A 21,163-nucleotide genomic window follows, 5' to 3' on the forward strand; every position below is an offset into this window, starting at 1 on the left:
CTAATTCGCGTGACTCTTGAATTTTCCGCGCGAGATAACGATCGGTACTCCCACGCGGTACGTCTTTTTTTTTTTTCCTATTTTTTTTTCGCGCGGGACCGTGGGACCGCTCTTTATTTTTCCACCGGGACTCGCTTTCCATCTTTTCATAATAAAAAGAACGCCCGCGCGCAAAACTGTCCCGAGTATTTTCTGCCGCGCGCGAAACTGTCGCGAGTATTTTCTGCCGCACGCGTAGTGCCTCGTACAACCAGGAAAAATTTTGCGAAACGTCGTGTTATATACGGTCCGCGGGGTCTCTCAAAACGGCGTGTACCGGCGCTTGAGTTTTGCCCTGGGAATATTTAAAAGCGGTGGCATTCGTGAAAAGGAAAATGACACTGCGCCGCGAATTATATGAGGAATACTGATCCTCGTCGTCGCGGCGGGGCCGGCACCGACTTCCCATTATACTTCGCGATACGCTCTGCCCCCTCGAATGCGATAATGACATACGCGGCACTTCAATCGCCGGCTGAATATCATTTAGCGCCGAGTATACGCATTTGATCGCGCGATTGTTCCTCATTTTCATTTATCCGTTTAGTTCACTTGCATCGTGTTTAACGACAAACACCGTGCACGGTTCCCACTGCACATGGTTGGCGCGGACGAGGTATAAACAGATCCCGTATATATAAAAATCTGCCATTTATTACGTATTTTTCTCTTTCTCCCTGTCGAAGAGTTACTTTCGTTCCACATTTCAATTTTCATGGGACGTGCGCGACCGCCGACGTTTCTATTTTTGACTATTAATCCGTGCGCCTCGGCTGCAAACAGCGGATACGTGTTGGTAAAAAATTTACGCTCTTTAAAAAGAAAACTCGATTGTTTGACGAAGAAGAGAATATTTTTAATAGATACGCCACTTTTGATAAAAAAAAAATACTCACGTTTTGACGTTATCGCTTTCGTATATCGCGATAGGCTAATGTAGCTATAATAATCCACGGCTTTACATAGCTTAGCTTTCGGGATTAAGTCGTTCGGGAATGAATTATCGAAATATAATTAATACGCTTTACTTCGCGTCGCATTCAACGTGCACTCGAATCCGTCATTTCGTCAACGGGAAATAGACTGCTGTTTATTAATTTATTTCTGTTTCGCATGAGACTACCCTCGCTCTTCAGGGTAGCGGCCGATATGGATGTGTTATCGCTCGCCACGGCAATATGCAGGTACATCGAATTAAATTCGCGTTGCACGTGCACCGCTACGGTTGGATGGCCATTACCCATCAACGAATTATCCGGCGACGACCGGATTTTCTCGCGTCGGCACCATCGCACGAAATATTCGCTCGGAAATCTTCCTGAAATTTACATGAGCTTCTCTGAAAGCGGATCGCGTTATAATCGCCGATGCGCCGATTTTCACCGATTTCTGTTAAAAAACCGCAGTCACATAACGGCCAACGCATTTCGCGATTATCCCGTTAACTCCGCGATTATTTCCATTTAAACTGGCAATCTTATTACACGCAATAATAAGATTATCATATTCGCTTTATTTTGGTTATATAAAAATTTAATGCAAACGCATCGATAGAAGCTAGATTATTAATTTCACTCTTTAAAATTTTTTTTTTTCTTATTGTGCTCGTAAAAATCTAAGATCAAGTTATTGCGAATTGATCTTTGATGCCGCCGAATAAAATTTGTCGTTTAATTCCGCTTTCGTGATGTTTTCGAGACGCATGTTGTGGCATCGCGGTCAAAGTGATACTGACCCACAAAATGCGAGTTAAAAAGACACGTTCGAAGATCGTAGAAAGTTTATTCCCGAAGTGCGTTTATTCCGGTCAGGGACTCATCTCCATCTCTTTGGTTTTGCGTCGGCGAGCCCGGGCAGAATGGTGGGAAAATTAGAGCGAGTGAAAAGGTCTTAATGATACGTGTGTCGGGGACCCTTTCACGATAACCGCGCGCACAATTTTCCGCGCTTCACACGATTTTCTCGCGGGTGGAATTTTAATTGCAATCGCTCGGCTTCGTTCGCGATTAACATTCGTCATTGTTGCCACTAATTCGCATCTGATTTCCGTTGCCACACTTGTCACGAGGGGAAAAAAAAAAAAAGAAAAAGAAAATTATCCACGATCAAGTTAGCTTGAGAGATCAGCCATCGAATCGGTTTACTCGAGCAAACGAGCTAAAGCTACGCGTTAATAACGTGGAAATTTTTATTCTTAAATATTATTTACATCGTTTAGTTAATAACCATAAATTTCAGTCGTTTATATATTCATATTTTGTACGTTCATGTTTTAAATTAAAGTATGATTAAATTTACGCCACGTATGTCCCCGCTTTTTTATTTCAACATAACATCATTAAGTGTTATATTATTAGAACGAGAATATTCTTTCCTGAGACGGCGATATAAATTGTATAGACATACTCATCCGCGATAATTTTTACGCTTCCTTTTTTTTTAAGAATCTGTCTTTAGACAGGATCGATCGAACATAATACGGCGCAGCTTCGTGACCGGAATCTATTTTGCTATGCTCGAAGTGAGTAAAAGACTTGCCTCGCGAAATTACATTTATTTTGAGATATATTTAGAACGTGCGCGCGTAGATTTTTTTTTTTTTTTTTATTCCTTTGTACTGCATTCTTGATATTTATCCTCTCGAGATATATTCCACTTTATCTCCTACGCCGGTCGACCGTTCGAAAAGCGAGGTCGATGCAGTCGGAAATTTCCTCTTTCCACTCCGACACGAACCGAATCCGCTTATGACGCTTCTTAGGATTAAGCGCTGCGCCTTCGATGTTCCATAACGAGCGAACACGCCATAAGTCGCTTGATCAAAATTTCAACAACCCACAACGCCAGACGTGCGGGCGCCGCGGCTGTTCTATTTATTAATTTCCCCTGAGATCGTCTCATTGCTGTTAATTCTCACGTTTTTTTTTTCTTTTTTTCCGTACGCCCGAATACTGATCGTTCAATTTGAAAACGTAAGAGAGACTCTGCTAAAACCGCGATACCATTGCACAAACTAACTTGTCTTTTTCTTTTTTTTTTTAAATTTTCTTAATAACCATTTCTTGACTTTGATTTCTCGAATTCGAAAATGTTTACTCGTGAGAATATTTGCGCCGGGACAGCGTGTAAATGTTGCACGGCCTCGTGCCATTGGGATCGGATTAATTGGCGAGCGAGCGACATTTCCTGATAACACAAAAGCCTTCCAAGTCGCCGAAGGTGTCCAATAGAAAATTCAGATCGCGCGGTCAAAGCAACGTTTAACTGCGGGGGTCGGCTAGTCAACGTTTTGTCAGCCGTTCGCCGAAAGGGCGACATTGACAGATCAATTTCCGCGCGGCGTGCATTCGCACGTGCCCGCCCGCGTATTCGCGAGCGCATTATGCCGAGCATCAATGTTTGTCAGTGGTCCGTACCAGCACGGACAACCACGAAATGTAATAACGAGACCGCGAACAGACGTATTCTGCGCGAGGGGGAGGAAAAGGCCTCCCTTTTCTCCGCTGTCATTGCCGGTTACCCCTTTCATGTTCATCCGCGCTACTTCATCACGTACGCGCGTGTGAGTTGAGACTGCCAATTAGTCACTGGAGAATACTACTTGATTAAGTGTCCCGAGGAATCCGTGGCACTCGCGGCGCGCAAAATTGAAAAGGAGAAAGAGAGCCGGATGCATAAACGCGCTTATTTTACTAAAATTTTTTTACTCACGGATTTCGGGTGGAATTCGACTGTTCGGCTATCCGGACGAGTAATCTTCCGGGCATTTGAGATACGTTAATATTATTCAGCTTAAAAGTTTTGGCGCTGGAGACGTTAGGAGTTACGCGTATCCGAGAATCTCCGTTAAAATAATTTTAAACGTAATTATAGCGTGCGCGTGATTTCTCTCGGGGATATTTATATAAAATAGCCGCGCGGTCTGCAAACGTCGCGTTTACACACGTACGAAAGATCCGCGATAGATAGAAAGGACGGAGAGACGACCGTGTATCACCGTAATTGAGTGTTGACGTGCTCTCAAGCTCGGACGGAGAGTAACCGCGGGATAAAAAGGGCGGGGACGCGTCATCTCCGGCAGATAAATGTAATTAAAAGTTACGCTATGAGCTCGCTTTTGCGACAGACCTTTCAGCGCGGCGCAAAATTTTTCCTTTCCTTTCTTCCACTCCACCCTTTATGCCTTCTTTTTCTTTATGATTATTATTTTTTTTTTTCTTTTTTTTTCTCGCGTTGCGAACGGTAAGCGCGTGTAATTACCAACGAGCTTGCCGCGAGCGAAGGTGACGGAAGGCCACCGTATGAAAATTATCGCATTTCGCGAGAGAAACGCAATTGAAAGTTTTATTAGCAGAGTGACTCGCGTTTCGCTTTTTTTATTTTTTTATTTTTTTTTTATTATTTTTTTTGTATTTCTTTGCTTTTGTTCCCTGGCGAGACGCGTCTGTTATCAGGAAAATCACTCGCGTATAAACATACCGCGGATCACTGTGTTTGAGAATTGTTCATACATATTGTTGCCGTACGGTTTTTTCCTCTCTTTCGCTCTCTTTCCTCTTTCACAGCTCGCCGCTTGTTCTCTTCCAGCGCGACATTACTCCAGCGGGCAAACAATTTTGCATAGCATTTGTTTACACGTCCGTCGTCGCGCGCGTGTTCTTTCTACCGTAACCACGACGTGGCAACTAATTTGCTACCGCCGTCGAACGCCCGGCAGTTTTGTTCATTGTATTTTAATTCCGACCGCGCGGCCGCCCGCCAGCTTCCGACTTTGCGGGCTGAAATGAAATACGACGGGGCCGCGAGTGAAAGGACATGTTTCGCGTTACGTTTTAATTTTTATTAGATCGCAAAGGGGTTTTTATTATCATTGCGAGCACGCCAATCATTACTTTGTACATCGGAGGCTATTTAACGTGTCAATCCTGCTGTCACGCAGACCAATTTGCTTTCCCAAACATACTGATACGTTGCAACGAGACGGAAATGGTTTTTTGTTACTAGAACCGCGGAATTGCGTTATTAACGTCCGCCTGCTTCTTTTGTCACTCCGCCGCGCGATGTGTCTCTTAATATTGCCTTTCCGTCGCGCTTGAATTCGATCGGCCGGGTCGTACAACCCATGCTGGTCGCCGAGGCGCCGCCCGCGAAGGAGAAATAATTTCGTAGAGTTGAAATTAGAATCGCTAACGATAACTTACTCGAAGGCGCAATTTCAGCGGCGTTTCGCGATGCCGCACGGAACGGAGATCGTAATTTCCTTGTTCGCGCGCGAACGGCAAAAGACCACTCGGCGCGACGCGAAATGCAAACGAAAGGAGAGCGCGGCGTTCACTTCTCCCGGGGGTGCATTCTCGCTCACCCTTATTTTCGGCGCATCGGCCTTCCCTCGTCGTCCGGGCTGCCGAACCGGTGCAGCCGAACGCGTTTGCTCTCGTCGCCGCTTTGAGCGGGGCTCAGAGGAGTTATTTAAACAGAACGGCGCGCGCCACAATTTTTGCCAACGGCCAGTCATTTTTAATAACCGCGGTCGTGGCCCGACGGCGCGCGAACCTTGTCCCGTTGCCGGTTTCCGGACCGTGCGCGCCCCAGGCTTCGGCTTCTCTCTCATCTGTCTAGAGACTCCAGAGACGTATCGCTCACACGTATATGCGCGCCGGTACACGCCGCCGTGCACCATCCGTCTGCTCGTTCGACCGTGCATACGAACGACCGTTTACGTATACCAGCTCGCCTCGTAGTCAGGTACCACCTCGATCCCATGAAACTTAAATTTCCTTCGAAACGGCCGCGGAGTTACGCGCACGAGTGACGTTTCAGAAATTCCTAAGGCGAATATCTCGCGCCCCCTCTCTCTCCCCCCGTCGCTATCTCGTTCTCTCTATCGCGATCGTCCGCCGCCTCCTTTCGTTTTCCCTCTGCGACTCGTCCGCTCTCGGTCCAGGAGGGTGGTTCACGTGAAACTCTTGCCCCGTGCCGGAATTACCGGCTCGCCGGCATAAACTCGCGTGCATATATCGAGTGACGTAAAACTCGACGAGAGGGTGGCGAGGGAGCTCAAGAGGGACAGGAGAGAGGAAAATGGGTGGCGGTTCGGTCCTGAATTTGGCGTTTAAATCCCCCGTTCCTCTTGGTCCGTGTCTCATTCTCTTCTCCTCTTTTCCTCCCCCTCCCGCTATCTCGCTCTCTTTTTCTCTCCTCGTCTCTCTACTTCATCCGTCAGCTATCCGTCCTGCTTCGGAGCGACGCCCGGCGTCTCACTCTCGTTTCAACTGCGGGCACCGCCAACATCGCCGCGAAATGGCGGCCGTTCATTCTCGCCCGCAAGAGAGACAGCTCTGTACCACGCGAGGAAGGAGATAAATGCTAGGCATGGAAACGTAATGCGAACGGAGATGGACACAACTGTCGGGGGAGACCTGAGGGGCGGAAAGAGAGAGAGAGAGAAAGAGATAGAGGCAGGGAAGCACCGGATGAGCCGGAGTTGTACGATATTGGAGTTTTGAAATCGATAACTAGTGACGCGCTTCCGATTTAATCGATGAAGCTCGCACGCGCGGGTGTATAGGTCGGCAATATTGTTTGAAATTCAGCTAATCGATCAAGGGTATTATGTATACGACAATTTCATGGGCGCATTCATTTCGTAGTAACTGCTACCGAAGCCAGAAATAGAATGATTCTCGATTATCTCGTTATGACTGACAATCCTTTTCTCGCGAGAATGACATCAATGCGAGCGTAATATATCTACCGTGCAGACGTAATATTAATCCGTGTTGGATGACTTTAATACGCGTACCTGACACGTCACCGGGCGCAACGTTGACAATTATTATGGATTAACTCTTTGCCGATAAACGGCGTATGTAGCAGCATCCGTTTGGAAGGGGAGGGAGAATCGTCGGATTAAAAGAAAAAATAATTTCTCGAGTAACGGCGGGCGAGTAATGCAATTTCGTAGGCAGCTTTGAGCAATCGGCGATGTAGGTTTAACAGCGTAATAATATATTAATTTACATGGAGGCAATAAATGTTGAAATGTAATTGTAGCGCGCGTCTCGTTCGCCTGTAATTTCAGATCGGCGGTTTAGCTTGTCTTGCGGCCGCACGATAAATCGCGGCGATTAAATTTATAATCAACTTCGACTCGCCGCGATCGTATAATTTCGCGGCGCACACGATCCACGCGCGCGCGTGCGATTCGCGATCCCCGCATTTTCCGCGTTCTTTGTTTCTCCCCCGAGAGCCTCTAAGTGAAATTCAATCGGCTCTTACGGGACTGATCGTCGCAGACGGTGGATTTCGAAACCGACCGGCGCGACCCGATAATTCGTTCCACCGTACGGTAACGCGACACTTATTGCATCGCCGCGCAGTTTTACACGCCTTCAAATGCGACGTTAGAACGATGAATAAGGGGGGATTAAAGTTGCACGAGTGAAAAAGCCATGTGATACGTTGCAAGACCGCCCGCAACAAAACAGGATCCATTCGTCTACCCCGACGTTCATTCTTAAAGGCTGATGCCTTATTCATCTCGTTACTTTGTCCGTGCGTGGTAGTTAATTTTTAATTACGCCTCGAGTATACTTCGCTGTTGAAACAAGTCGTTTTTGTAATATTATATTTACGCAACTCAATCGAATATAATTGAAAACATATTACTAAATTGACTCTCCAAACGATGACGGTTTAAGTTATATAAAAATTTAATAACCATCAGCACCGCCGCCGATATATGTATTTCACTCAATCACGATACATCACACGAGTAAAGAAGATTACTTAGCAAATTGATTAATAAGGAAATAAATTCTAATTTGATTTCAACTTCGAGACGGCGATTTAGAGAAAAGTGAAAGGAATAATTAGCAACGCGGAGATAAAGTGTCGCGGTTCACCGTAACTTGTCATTACCGATGATAATTCGAGGCCGCCTTCCAACAATCGCGGCCGTATCTCGCTATTAAATTCCGCCGCGGCGGCGGACATCGCCGCGCGATTTCCCGAAAGGCGCGCGTGCCGAAGTTAATTCTGTAATTTTCTGGTTCCGCGTGCGCGCGACTTATCGCGGTGTACGCGGCGAAGATACGCAGCGCTTGGGTGTTTGCCTATCTCCTCGCATTGGTCACGGCGCTTTCTCCGCGGATGTATCTCGCCGTGGAATTTCGATTAGGTCTCTATCATCACGAACACATCTTCGCGCGCGAACGAAATTCTACTTTCGCTCGAGTCACGTGCGCCTTCCATCTCCGCCGCGCTTTTATCGCTCTATTAGATTAAGATCCGTGCGGCCAATAAGCAGGCCGCGTAATTCTTTCTCGTCTTCAGGACGCCGCTCGGTAATTCACGATTACGTATCACGGCGATCGTCGCGTCCGCTCCTCGTACGCTGCAATCTTCTTATTAATTAATTACACCTCGCCACGCTCGCCCACGCCAGAGTTTTTCTTTTCCGCGCGCTTTTCTTTCTTCTCTCGGTGCGATTAGCCCAACGTTCATGTTTTCTTAACGCTAACGTGAGTTAACTTTTTTTTTTAACGTGAGTAGTGAGTATCCTGCCGCGATCTCGGCAGCGCGCTTACGCTTATCGATCGTCTAGATAACCCGCGGTAAACGATAGCATCGCGGGAAACGGGAAATTAAATATAATTTTGTAGAAGATAACACTCGCGAAAACAAACCGAAATATGAAATATGCGGGAGTGCGATCTACGAGCGCGTTTTCTGTAAGTACGCGCATATTGGACAGCAGAACAGCGAGGGCTGCTCCGCGTTCTTTTCCGTTAAATTATCATTCTCTGAAATCGTATCAGATGGTTCTCGTATCTCGGCTATGTTTCAAAGAGCAATCCTCGAAATCCACGCGAGATTAAATCGCGCTAGATTAAAGAGGCGGTATTAACGCACCGTGTTTTTACACCGCTTTCGAAGCTCTTCCTGAAACCCTCCCTCGGCCTCGCGACTGATTTTTATCGCGTGCTTGGACAACGCGTCTACGTGGAACGTGAAGCACGCGGTGCTGTCGCTTTTTTTATTTTATTTTATTTTATTTTATTTTATGTTTTTTCTACAGTAACTGAACAGGTAGAAAAGTAAGGGCGGGATGACACGGTCGATCGATTTTTCGAAACGCCGCCATTAGAAGGGAAAGGTGAGCGCGAGCGAGAGGACCAATCAAACTGTCATTTGTAATCAATTAAAAGCCAATAAACCCGGTGCTGATTGGACGACAGTCGCGGGAGTACGGCCGCGAAAATAGGAACAATAATAGCGGATCATTAACAGCGGTATAGGGTTTATTTCTACGGGAATACACGGCGTTATCATTGCGCCATGCCGAATCGGATTGTTGTCGGATTGTTGAATTTCTAACGCGAAAGCCGTGCCACGCTGGGTCACCCTTTTCCCCCCCGCCTCTCTCCCGACGTCGCTTCGACGTCGGATTAATCCCGGGCGCTGTTCTAATTTCCCGTTCAAGTCTCGCTATTCGTGTAACGACGCTGCACCGCGCGCATTTAAGAGCTCGCTCGATTTCCTGAGAATCGGGTAGAGGCGTCGCGCGACGATGGCCGCCATGAACGGGAGCGCTGTTCTCCCATGAAAATTATAGGGCATAAATTGGGGCTCTCCTCCGCCCGTCTCATCCAAACGCGGAATCTGCCGGCGATGGCGCGCCTGTTTAATACAGGCACTGGCAGTAAAATCGGTTGATTACCCTCCCGCGCCTTCGAGATCCTCGATACCTCACCCTTCCGCATCTTAATCACGTTTCCCCGGGGAGGGAAAAAAAATTCATTGGAGTTCGTGTTTGAAATTAATTAATAGTTAATGATATACTTAAATTACGGAGTTTGTTAATATAATTTTCTTTATTTAAACTCGGCACTCGTCGAAAGCGATTTTTACTTTTCAAGACTGTCTCGCTATTCTTTTCGCACTTTTTTTTTTAATTATTATTATTTTTTCTTTTTTTTTTAATTACATGCGTTAAAGAGCTTGTATATTTGGGGTAAAGTTATTCACGCGCAGCTTTAAAGATTAAGGCCGGTGTTATCGCGCGAGGTGCATGGCGCGGGAAATGCGAACGGATAGACGCGAAGAGCATGTCGCTCGTAATAGCCGGAATAGGAGGAGAGACCCGCGGATGCCTGGTGCACGAAATTGCTTGCCAACCGGCCTCTTTTCCGGCCTCTACACCGCCGCGATTCGTGTAATCGTGCACTTCGCTCCGTTTCCCGCCACGGCACATAACGAGAAACGGCCGCGTATCTACGAGAGGCCACAAGTGGGTGTAAATGCAGCACCATTCGACGACGATGACGCTTTGCGTTTGTACGCGTGTCTCGTGAGGTTTGCTCTTTTTTTTTTCCTCCCCCCTACCGATACAGTAACCGGCGACGCTGTAATTATATCGTCTGTTTTTATTACATCGCAATTAAACGACATCAATTTGATGTTTTAATACGCGCTAAGTATTATTCGTTGTTAAAAATTATTAAATATCAAAAATTTTCTTTTACGTATAAGTAAAAATAAATAACGTGAGATTTTTTTTTAACGTTTAGTAAAATGAAAAAGGAAAGCATGAATAGTTGAAACTTGGACGCGCGACATCTCATCTCGGTCAGGACGAAGCGGCAGGGTTTGACGAGAGGGAGATAAAGCGCATCCACGTTCGCAGATGCGTGCGACCCGACCCGAGCTGGCTCGGTGGAGGACAGGGGTTGGGGGCGAAAGAGGGTCGGTGCAGGGGGTGGAAACGGTTGGGCGGGAGTGGTTGGTTTGACATGGGGCTCCATATAATCAAACCAGCTCCCGTATTTATGGTCGAGAGCCATCCACCATACCTGGTGTGTACCCATTCCTCATTCCTGCGTCTCCCCCTTGTCTCTCTCTCTCTTTCTCTCTCATTCTCTCTCTCTCTCTCTACTCGACACAGGGCTATTAAATTTGGAAACTCTATACCTCCAGCAGAGCGTACACACGTACGTGTCACAGCCGCTCGCTCGCCTGGTGCTGCGCGTTTTCGTTCTGCCGCGCGTTGGCTCAAACCTACTGCGTTTTATAAGCGCATCAAAGTTAATGGCGGAGGCGCTCCCTCTGCAATTCCGCGTGAAGCGCATCCCTCGCCCGGTTACTCCCTGCGCCCCTCGATGGACCGGCTTACTCCCCCTCCCCTCCCCTCTCGGTTGCGGGCAGGTGCCAAGATCATATTTTTGTTTACAATCCTCGGCAAAATCTGTACTTCGTACGTACGTGGAATATGATTACGGCGACGATGTTTGCGTGCCCGGACGATACGGTGGTAACGATGCCGACGATACTGCCGCGCGCATTTTGCATCTTCAACAAACGCGACGCATAAAGGATCGCTGTAATTCAGTCGGCTCCTCCTCACTCCGTCCTTCCGGATTTTACTGCTCCGTGCGCGCCGAGAAAAGGAATGACTATATTAAAATCTGTCTACGGCGTCCCGGTATGTCTCGAAACCGAGCCTGCATCGGCGCTCTCAGAGGGAAGCGCTCGCGGGATGCGCCGGCTCACGGAGTTACGTGTCACGTCGTATTATCATCGGTCTTTATGCAGAATCACTCGCGAAGCGATTTCCTTGAGAATTGCGGAAAGAGCGCCGCCGCGTCTGTGATTAATAACCACGCTCGCGAGTCCCCGCCTGCGCCCGATCTCTGTGCGTTTCGTTTCGTTTAATGAAATTTCGATGCTCGCTATACTGAGCTACGGGACATCTGGCACGTAACGCGTTGCGCCGTGATAATCAGGTAACACGTGAATCCGCGCCCATTACGCCGTCTGTCTGTAACCGATTATTGCTGGTAAACTCGGCGCGATGGTCCGTGCTTGGTGCTCGTTCACGCTATTTAATGCAGAACGATCGTTGCGTCGCGTGTGAACGATCACGATTTGACTTCGTTATCCGCTCGCAATAGCGGTGCGTTCGTTCCCGCTCTCTTTACGCGAGCGTCGCGAATACTGAAGAAAAAATAAAAAAAAAAAAATTGTTCTTGCATAATGACACAAATACATTTGTCATACTCGCCGGCTCTTCTATTATACGAGCGCAAATTTTATAGCCGACAGCCGAATTGACATTTGCAAAATTAACGTCGCGCTTGCCGGCGCTTCACATAAATGAACGAAATTATACAACACGCATCATTATTAATTAAGCATTATCAGAAATCAATTAGCCGAAATATTTTATGGAAGCATACTTGTCAATTAGCTTTGTTCTCCCCGAGCGATAATAGAACAACCTATATCTAGAAATTATTTTAGTTTTCTTGTTATACATGCACTGTCAATTCAACTTATTTCGAATCGCCGGTTTCATTTCCGCGCGTTGATTAATTTTTCCTAAATAATTAAAAACGTGCAGCTTATTTTTTTTTTTTACTTGTTTCGCGTTAAAGTTCATTACGCTAATACAAAGCGTGCGATTAAGCAGACGTTATTAACGCAGATTTAAGTTTAATTAACATATTCGGTGGGCGAAGTAGCATATAAAGTGTTAAACACAACACCATAAATTTAACAGTGGGAAAATGGAATTGTTTTCAAATTATTCGAGAAATGCGGAATTGTTCGAGGCAGTTTATCAAGAGATATATTTTCCAGCATAGAGACTCTTTCTCGCGTGCTCTCCTCAAAAATAAATTATGACTCGCGTACTTTGTTACCGAGCCGGCGGCATATTAGAATGCATCGGAGCGTGGCTTTTCTCAGTAGCGTCATATTTATGCACGATATTACGTTACACAGCTAGGCGCACGAACGAGGAATCTAACCCGTGACGGCGTCGCGAGAATCGTTAGTGGACAACGGATTTACACCTTCGAGTTATGCGGGCAGTAAAGCCCCCGCGCTTTAGCGCCCCGCGTAACCAAACGTCAAACTCTGAGTGTCATTTTCGCGGCCGGATTTTATTCGGCTTTTAGCAGCGCGTTAATGCGTCGCGCCGGCTTGCTCTTCGTTTCTGGCCGAGCGGGTTGTACGCGCGTGTCCCTGACGTGTGGATTAAATTTTTAAAAACCCTCGACGGAGACTCTCACCTCTTTCGTCTCCGAATTTTATTATTCATTTCGAGTTCGATATTTCACTCCCGCTTGTTCGACCCTTTACTTTCTCGTCCTTTTCTGGGATTAATTTTTTTTTTTACACACCCCTTTAGCTTCACGCACCCTTCTCCGCAAAAAAAAAGCCCGAGTGGTAATTGAGCCTAACCGTTGTATAATGACCGGCTAATTAATTCGTGGTTTTTCCCGTGGCTGTCAGTAAAACTGTTCAGCACTGTGCCAGAAATGTAATGCTCGAAAACTTTTAGATATTAGAGAATTATTACTATTTTTATATTTAAATATTTTTTGCCACGTACTAGCCTATTGTACGTACTGACCTATGGCTACCGCGCGCTCGACTGCCGCGGTCACTGACCCTCAGGCCCGCGGCCGGCGCCACGTGAATTTGTAACGCGATGACCACCGGCCGATGTAAACACACGCACGTGCTCGCGGCGGTCGGCGGACGCGCCAGTCGAGCGCGCTTTTCTATTTCTTTCTTTCTCGTTATTAGCCGGTAATAATTGTCTCGCTACATGGCTCGCGCTGGACAGTGGCTAGATGGATATTTTTTTGAAAGATTTTTTTTTTAAACGACGAAACCTCACTTTCTGAATTTTATAAAGTAACGATTAGACGCTAGCTAGGAAGTCACTAAATAACTAATATTTTTTATTTTACACCGTTTCGCAATTCGTGCATTCGTTAATTAAGAGTAAACCGAAACGTGTCATATTTTTTTTTCTTTTTTAATTCGATCGGTAGATAACGTTACGTCAGTTTTTCATTAGACAACTTTTAAAGCGTCGCGCGCAAGAATGCAATATACGAATTCCAACCGAATGAAATTTCATTCGCGCGTTACGCCGAATTCGATTTATAATACAATTTTTTTTTTCCCCTCCCCCTTTGAAATATTCCGTCTCAATTACTCGCGATGGAGACGGCGTGCGAAGTGGCTCGCGCGTTTATTTTTACGCCGCGTTAATTTTCACGGCGACGTTCCGGGCGGTAGACCGGAAAGAGGGAAAAGACGGAGGAGCCGTCTCGTTCCCGCCTTCGATATCCCGTCGTAGGATCTAGGGACTATTCCGACCGCGGGAGCAAAGTAAAACAGACTTTACATTTTTCCAAGAGACGTGCGTCGGCTCGGTGCTATTATTTAAGGGACGTCTCCGCGCTAGTACGTACCGTTTACGGTATAAGTATAACGTACGCGGCCGACGTCGTCGCGAAACCGATTTGCGAAACTCCCGTCGCGCGCGTGGAACGCGCGGGGGCTTCACGTGCAACGATAAACGCCAGATAAACGGCACGTTTTACGCGGGCCGGTGTTTTACAAGAAGCTCCCTATATTATACCGCGAGGCCTCCGCTGCACCGTAACGAACAACAACGGAATAAAGGGGCGGCGGGGAGTGAGCGAGAGAGGATGTATAACGCCGGTGTTCCAACACGCGTCTCGTGTTTCTCTTCTCATCCGGCGAGAACGTTCTCCTTATAGGTCAGGCGCGTATAATGCAACCGCGGTGCACGCTATCAGTTTCCTCATCCCTTTTTATTGGAGCACGAGGAAAGTTGTGCGTGTGTGTTTGCATGTGCGCGCGCGATACACGAAGGAGAACCCACCCAGTGAAGGCGCGCTCAAGGAGGCGAGGGAGAGGAGAAGGGACAGGGAGAGCTGCATACGGCCCGTCAGATGTGCACGCTGATGCAAAGGCGACCCGGGAAAGTGATGGTGTTCTATTTACGAGAAGCGTCGCCAAGACACCGCTAGTCGATCGAGAATCGACCTGCACGAGCGACCGATTAAGGTGGTTTGCTGCACGACGCGCGAATGGGCGACGGGAAGAGAAGAAATGTTTATTCTCTCGAGAGCACAGTCTATTCTCGCCTTCGGGCAAGGCGAGCCTTGCAGAGGCGCGCGAAGAAGGAAACGCCGAGAATGTAATTGCGTATCCGTCGTATGTAGTTTAAGGCTGATTGAGGCGGATTAGAGCGAAAATTATCGGACGTTTAAATGATTTGTCGAACAAACCGAGTGTATTTCGATTGAGGAAAGCACGGTACTGTTGAACGCCAGAAAGCCGAAAGACGCTACGTCGTGAATACGTGTCGAACGATGCGCATGTATAATTTTTATATATTTTTTTTTTCATTTTTATTTTTTTATTTTAGAAGAAATCATACGCGCACTATTTTTTAAGAGACTACAATTATCATCAAATAAACTACGGAAAAAAAATCATGCGACTTACCAATCTGCATGAGCTTCAGCGGAATTGAAGAATCCTGCCGGTGACTGTAACATAAAATAAAACATATTAATGTAGACAGTATATTTGTTAATAAAATTAATTAAAGAAAAAGGCAAAAGTTTTTTTTTATTTTTTAAAAATTCCTGCTTACCTATAAGTTGCTCCGCCGATGCAGGATGCCCATCCCGAGCCTGCTCCTCCTCTCAGATGGGACGTGTAGTCATCCTGGACACTCGCGAACGCGCCTGATTAATTAATAATTATTGTCAGAAAAATTAATTAATTCGCACGATTAAGTCCGCGACACTCCCGTAAAAAAATGTTAATATAAAAGAATGAAGCCCGAATACTTTGCGAAGCGACCGATGAACCGACTGCGGTTCGTATTCGTATAATTTTGGCGTGCGAGACTTCTCCTTCGACGAAAGTCTTTCTTTGGATTTTTATCTGAAACAAAAAAAAATTATATTTTGTTAGTAAAAATGACGAAAATTAAACGTACTGCGTTACAAGTAAGTAACGCAGTTGCACACGCTTCACACACGCAGTCACACAATTTTTTAAGATAGGATTTTCTTTTTCCTTTTTTTTTTTTTTTTTACTATAGAAGCTATTGAAAGCTCGGATTTAATTATAATAGTGTGAAGAGAAAAGTACTGAAAAGTGAATGCACGGCGTGGAGAAAGAGAGAGGACGCGGGAATTGGAGCAAATACAGTTTGGTCAGTCGAGGCTAAATTTATTTGCGATGTAAGGTGGAGGTTTTCGTAACAAGCGCGCCGCAGAGAAAGCATAAAATGAAGTAAGCGACGAGGAGACGGGAGGGGAATCGAAGGCCAGAAAAGGAATACTGTGTCTTGGCCAAGAGTAAGCGGTCGTGCCTTCTAAAGCGGGACGAAAAAGAAAAAAAAAGATGAATAATGCAGCAGTCGCGAGCTCGATGCGCTCGTAATTGCTAGAAATCTATTGATAACGCGTGTTTGTCGTCGTAAAACGAAAGATCGAGTCGCGACGATAATCGCCGAATACTTGGAATAATTTATAGGTAAATGTGTGGCGGTCTTTTTACTCGCGAACATGCCTTCCCAGATTTTCTGAATAACGGTGCACTTCTCGCTAAAGAAACTCGCGGGAACACAAAGCGGCGACCACTTTGGTTCCATCGCCTTGCTTATTCATCTGATTTTATTAAGTACCCACGCTCGGGGAGCACTTTTGAAAGCGGCAAGATCGTGGCTTCGAAAAATCTTCATGGAACGAAAGCGAGACGCGATAACGATCGCGTGGGGCCGCCGAGCGTACGAAAAGTCACGTTTCGTCTCGTATTTTGAGGCGGAAAACGGAACGCGTCCGCCCGGGCGTTGCCGCGACCTTAATTAATATGTCCTCGTAGCCGCACGCCGTCAGTCTTCGTGCAAACGGCACACGATGACGCGCGCAGCATATAGCTCGTGGGAAAGGAACTTACTTCACCGGAGCGCAGGTTCGTAGGGTATTCGCCCTCCTCCTCATGGTTGCCCTCTACCTCTTACTAATCTACCTTCGACAACCCTGCGGTGGGAAGTTTGATCGACTAAATTGCCGGCGGGCTGTCAGCAACACCGATCGTTCTTCGAGAGCGCGCTCCCTCCCCTCTCGCTTATGCACCTCTCTGAAAATCGCCGCAACTTCGAGAGCTAGCGAACAAATTCGATCCTGCGGTTGCGATTCCACGCCCGTTGATTTGCTCACGGTCAGACGTTTAGGCGTTATTCATTAGGTAGGTCAAATTAAAATAGTCGATCCCGAGTGCAAAAAAAAAAAAAAAAAAGAAATAAAAGTCGCGGGTGGCCTCGCTGTCGGAAGCCAACGTTTATTGTCGGAAAAGTGGTCGCAATTATCATTACGGTAAGCCGCGATAAATTTCTCTTTTTGGGAACAAAAAAAAAGAAGAGAGAAAAAGAAAAAAAAATTTGTTCCGGCATACTGTTTGAGTCTGTTAAAGAAATTAGAAAGGTCGGAAACTATTTTTATATGTATACAGGTATAGGAAATAAAAATTTAGCGCGCGCGAGCGCAAGCATGTTTGCGATTAAATTAGCTGCAACCCAGAATTATACGTAGTTTCCTAGGCATTAATTAAATCACGTTCACGTAAAGATTTGTGATAAACCGCCGGCGGATGCATATCCGTTTACATCTGCTTGCACACGTTGCATAGCTGTATATTTAACTTGAAATTTACTTATGCGCCGTACTCCTCGGCGTATACGTCTAATCAACAGTACTTCATCCTTGTGGTTGAACGAAGTTTGGCTCTCGAGGAAGATGGTAGACAACAGCCTTAAGGAACACGCCACTCGCAGCAACTCCGAGACCTAATTTAATCGCCACGGTACGGGCTGTCCGATCTCTACGAGCTCTCCACGCTTCGCACGTCGATGTGAATGTAACTACGAGCAACTATATCGCTCCTTCCGCCTCTCACTTTCGGACGCGATCTAAGATTTCCTAATTCCTCTTCGATCTGCCGACGTTTCGTTTTCTTTACCTTTCTTTCTTCCCGCAAAAATATTATCTTTAGAAATTAAAGATTAATATTATTTTTTTTTCTTTTCCTCTCGTTTATGTATAGCGGACTATAAAATCGAAATTTAAATCATTGTCTTGTTTAGACTCTTCGCGCATTACCGCGTTTGTAATTTAGAAAGGAGCGCGTAGTTAATGTCGGATTCGATTGACTCCGATCCGGTCATCAATGCGATCACCTAATCCAAGTGTCCCGCCTGGCAATTCGCCGGTATCTGCCTCTCGCGGCCCGTTTCCACTGACATAACGCGCCCTTTCGCGCTTCTCGTTACCGCGAAAGCGTTAAAAGTATTCGCTCGCATTACGGCTGATCAGGTTTTTGCACCGACTCACCTCGCTTACGCAATGGACGGACGATGCCGCCGCGTTCCACTCGAAAGTCATCATTGAACTTACGCGAAAGTGAACGTGCGTGTACGCGCGTCACTACGGTACCCTCGTTATTACGTGCGCTACGCGTTTTTTTTTCTTTTTTTTTTCTTTTTCTTTTTTTCTTTTATTTCCCCTCTGCGAGACCGATATCGCGACGTGCGCTCAACCGTTCACGCGGAACTTATTTGTACGCATAACGGAAATCCGCGATTCTGTCGCGACGCACGTATGCTTATGTCGGTGTCTCGCGCTCTCCACGTGCCAATTAAAAGTTTGAGCAACCTCGCCTTCGATGCGCAAGAGCAGAGCGCCCCTTCTTTAACTTCTCGTTCTTCGCGGAGTTATCCGATGACAAGGCAGAACCGTTTTCCTTGACATCAGAGCGCCACCGGATCCGGTCGCGAGGTATCGAGGAGAGGAATTCTCTTCCACCTTTCTCTCCTCGAGAGCCCAGCTTGTTATTGCGCGATGGCACAAACGCGCTCGGCGACTATTTTCGGAGCGTGAGAGCGCAAAAGTCTAATTAACTGGAATATTCAGAGGCGACCGTAGCAACCTTGGCTGTATTCCTCCGCGACGGATTTATTCGTGTATGGGCGCAATCGGGTGAGCGCGGCGAGTGAAATATCGCGAATGACACCTTCCCCTTTCCTACCCTTCCGCGGCGCGTTTGTCGCCGGTGGCCACCCTCGGCTTACACTTTTCAGTTAGCTACCCGTAAATTTCAGCGAGCCAAATTGCGCGCCGCGCGAAAAACGCCGCCGATGCATGCCGCTGTGCGTTTCATCGGCGACGCAGAGATTTATGTAACTGTACCGGATCATTTTTGCCTCCCCGCTCTGGGAAGCGTGTATTAGTTATATAAGAGATTTCTTAACAACGGCCGAGCTGTATCGGTTGCACGTTGCTCCTTGATTAATTCGCGGCGTCGGAGCGGATTGGAACAAACGGCATATGTCTGAAGTTTCTCGGGCGCCTCGCGCGTCGGGGCTGATATAAACGCGTCGGAATTAGCCTCCGCGTTGTGCGTTCCAGCGTTACATATTAATTTCTCGGGCAGGAACGAAATTGGAGACTCTTGAATGTTTTACTATGAATGTTCTAATATTTCATCGGAAGAGGGAAAAAAACTTCGGGGCTGTCGACGTTCTCGTAGTTCTTTACGCGTAGGAATATGCAAAATAATTGTGGATAAAACGTGACGCATGTGCGTTATCGAAGCGAATCTGAGCGTTATCAATTCGGCTAGGCAGATGTCTGAACTGTTCCCGTTTGAACTATCTATTTCTCGGAACGCTTTGTTCGTCGATTACGTACGGTACTAGCTTTGCGCAAAATATATTGTTTTAAGCCAGGACCTGTGCACTTTATGAGAATTTCGGGCGAAAAAAAAAGAAAAAAAAAATTCGTCGAAAATCCGACAGTTTCTGGCGCATTTACCAGGGACATTGCGCGGGAAAAATCATGTTTTATCGGCCCCGTGCGCTATCCACCGTTTGTTTATTTCTCTTTCTCTCTCTTTACTTTTTTTTTAATTTTTTTTTTATTTTTTTTTTATTTCTGGCAAAATGATACGGATGCCGATACAAGCAGTACGTTTTTTCGAAGCCAACCGGACACGACGATACTCTCGTTTTTACGGAAAAACCCCGCAGGGCTAGCTATAACAGGGGAAAGGCCAACAGCGAGAGAGACAGGGTAAACGGTCCGTTGGATTTACTAATTAAAAATGGAAATTAAAAGACTCTGTGGAGAAAGAGAGAGGAGAGAGACACGTCGAGAGCTTGACCGTGCACGCGAGCCGCGGCGGTTCTCTGCGCGATCGTACATCCATCCCGGTTTCGCAGCCACGAAATTAAATGAGTAGGCAGCATCGTTCGCGCACGATGATTCCCGAGATAAGAGACCACGGCCACGTCCCGCGGGACGATGTAAAGTAACCGGCCGACGTCGACGGACCATCCCGGCGGCGGCAGCCGCCACCGCGTTTCTGCGACGCTATACATAATTGCGTCGCTATAAGTGCGCGTGGAATTAATTATTTATATCCGACTTGCCTGGTGCGCGCACCGCGAATTCGAGACCTCCTTCGCCGCCCGGTTTCGCGAAGCTCTCGGGTATCTTAATCTTCCTGCGGCCGCTTTAATGGAACGGTCGATGAAACTCCGGGGAGCAGTCCGTATTTCGTGCTCCAGAAAGCGCCGATGGGTTTCGCGGTCTCGAGATCATCCCTCCCCCCCCCCTTTTATCTCTCGAAATTCCCAACATTTCGGGAAATTTTACTTGATTGTGAAATTTAACAATTAAATTTGCTTCATATTTTTCTTTTTTTTTTTTCTCTCTCTCTCTCTCTCTTTCTTTCTTACCCCTTTTTTTCTTTTTTTCTTTTTTAGAACATTACTTTTCGGACATGTTTTTCACGAGAAAGTTTTATTTTTTTTTTTGTATATATATATATTTTTTTTTTTTCTGCCGTTCTCTCGTCGACGAAGGGGACGGTGTACGTGGCGCCTGCCTCCACGCGAAAAAGCGGGCGATCGCGTAGCAACGGATGATCCGTTAAAACTGCTACATGACGAGCCATAATTCTGACTGATTAAATATGCATGGGATTTGTTGTACAGCACGATTCCGTGACGTGGCAGTACCGCGCGCGGCCGGCTAACATTTTCCCTCTTCTCTTTCCGCCACCTCCGCTCTCCGTTTAGTCTTTATTTCCGCACCCCGCGCACGCCATCGTCCAATTCTCCCCCGCGCCGCGTATTTGCCTCAGTTCATTGTTTATCCGTTAAATGTGCGATAAACAGCGGATCTGGGCAAGCGCGGCCGATAACGGCGGCTTTCGTTGC

General features: G+C 46.7%; 2 protein-coding genes across 4 annotated transcripts in view; one reads left to right on the top strand and one right to left on the bottom strand.

The window, feature by feature from the left end:
• Nucleotides 1-15,727, bottom strand: part of LOC139102985 (uncharacterized) — a 52,223-nt gene extending 36,496 nt beyond the window's left edge. Inside the window, exons 1-2 of one of the 2 annotated variants that reach the window (XM_070657254.1) lie at nt 15,527-15,727; nt 15,376-15,419 (exon numbers count right to left, since the gene is read on the bottom strand). Coding sequence is in view for 1 of the 2 variants with exons in the window: in XM_070657252.1 (XP_070513353.1) it covers nt 15,376-15,440 (65 nt within the window). In the remaining variant the exon portion in view is untranslated. Of the gene's footprint in view, nt 1-15,375 lie in introns of both variants that reach the window. The other variant, XM_070657252.1, reaches the window with a different exon arrangement.
• The window catches only part of Qin (tudor domain-containing protein qin), a 139,428-nt gene that overhangs the window by 40,033 nt on the left and 78,232 nt on the right, over nt 1-21,163 (top strand). The window lies entirely within an intron of this gene.

Source organism: Cardiocondyla obscurior, linkage group LG05 (assembly GCF_019399895.1).
Source record: "Cardiocondyla obscurior isolate alpha-2009 linkage group LG05, Cobs3.1, whole genome shotgun sequence".
Lineage (NCBI taxonomy): Eukaryota > Metazoa > Arthropoda > Insecta > Hymenoptera > Formicidae > Cardiocondyla > Cardiocondyla obscurior.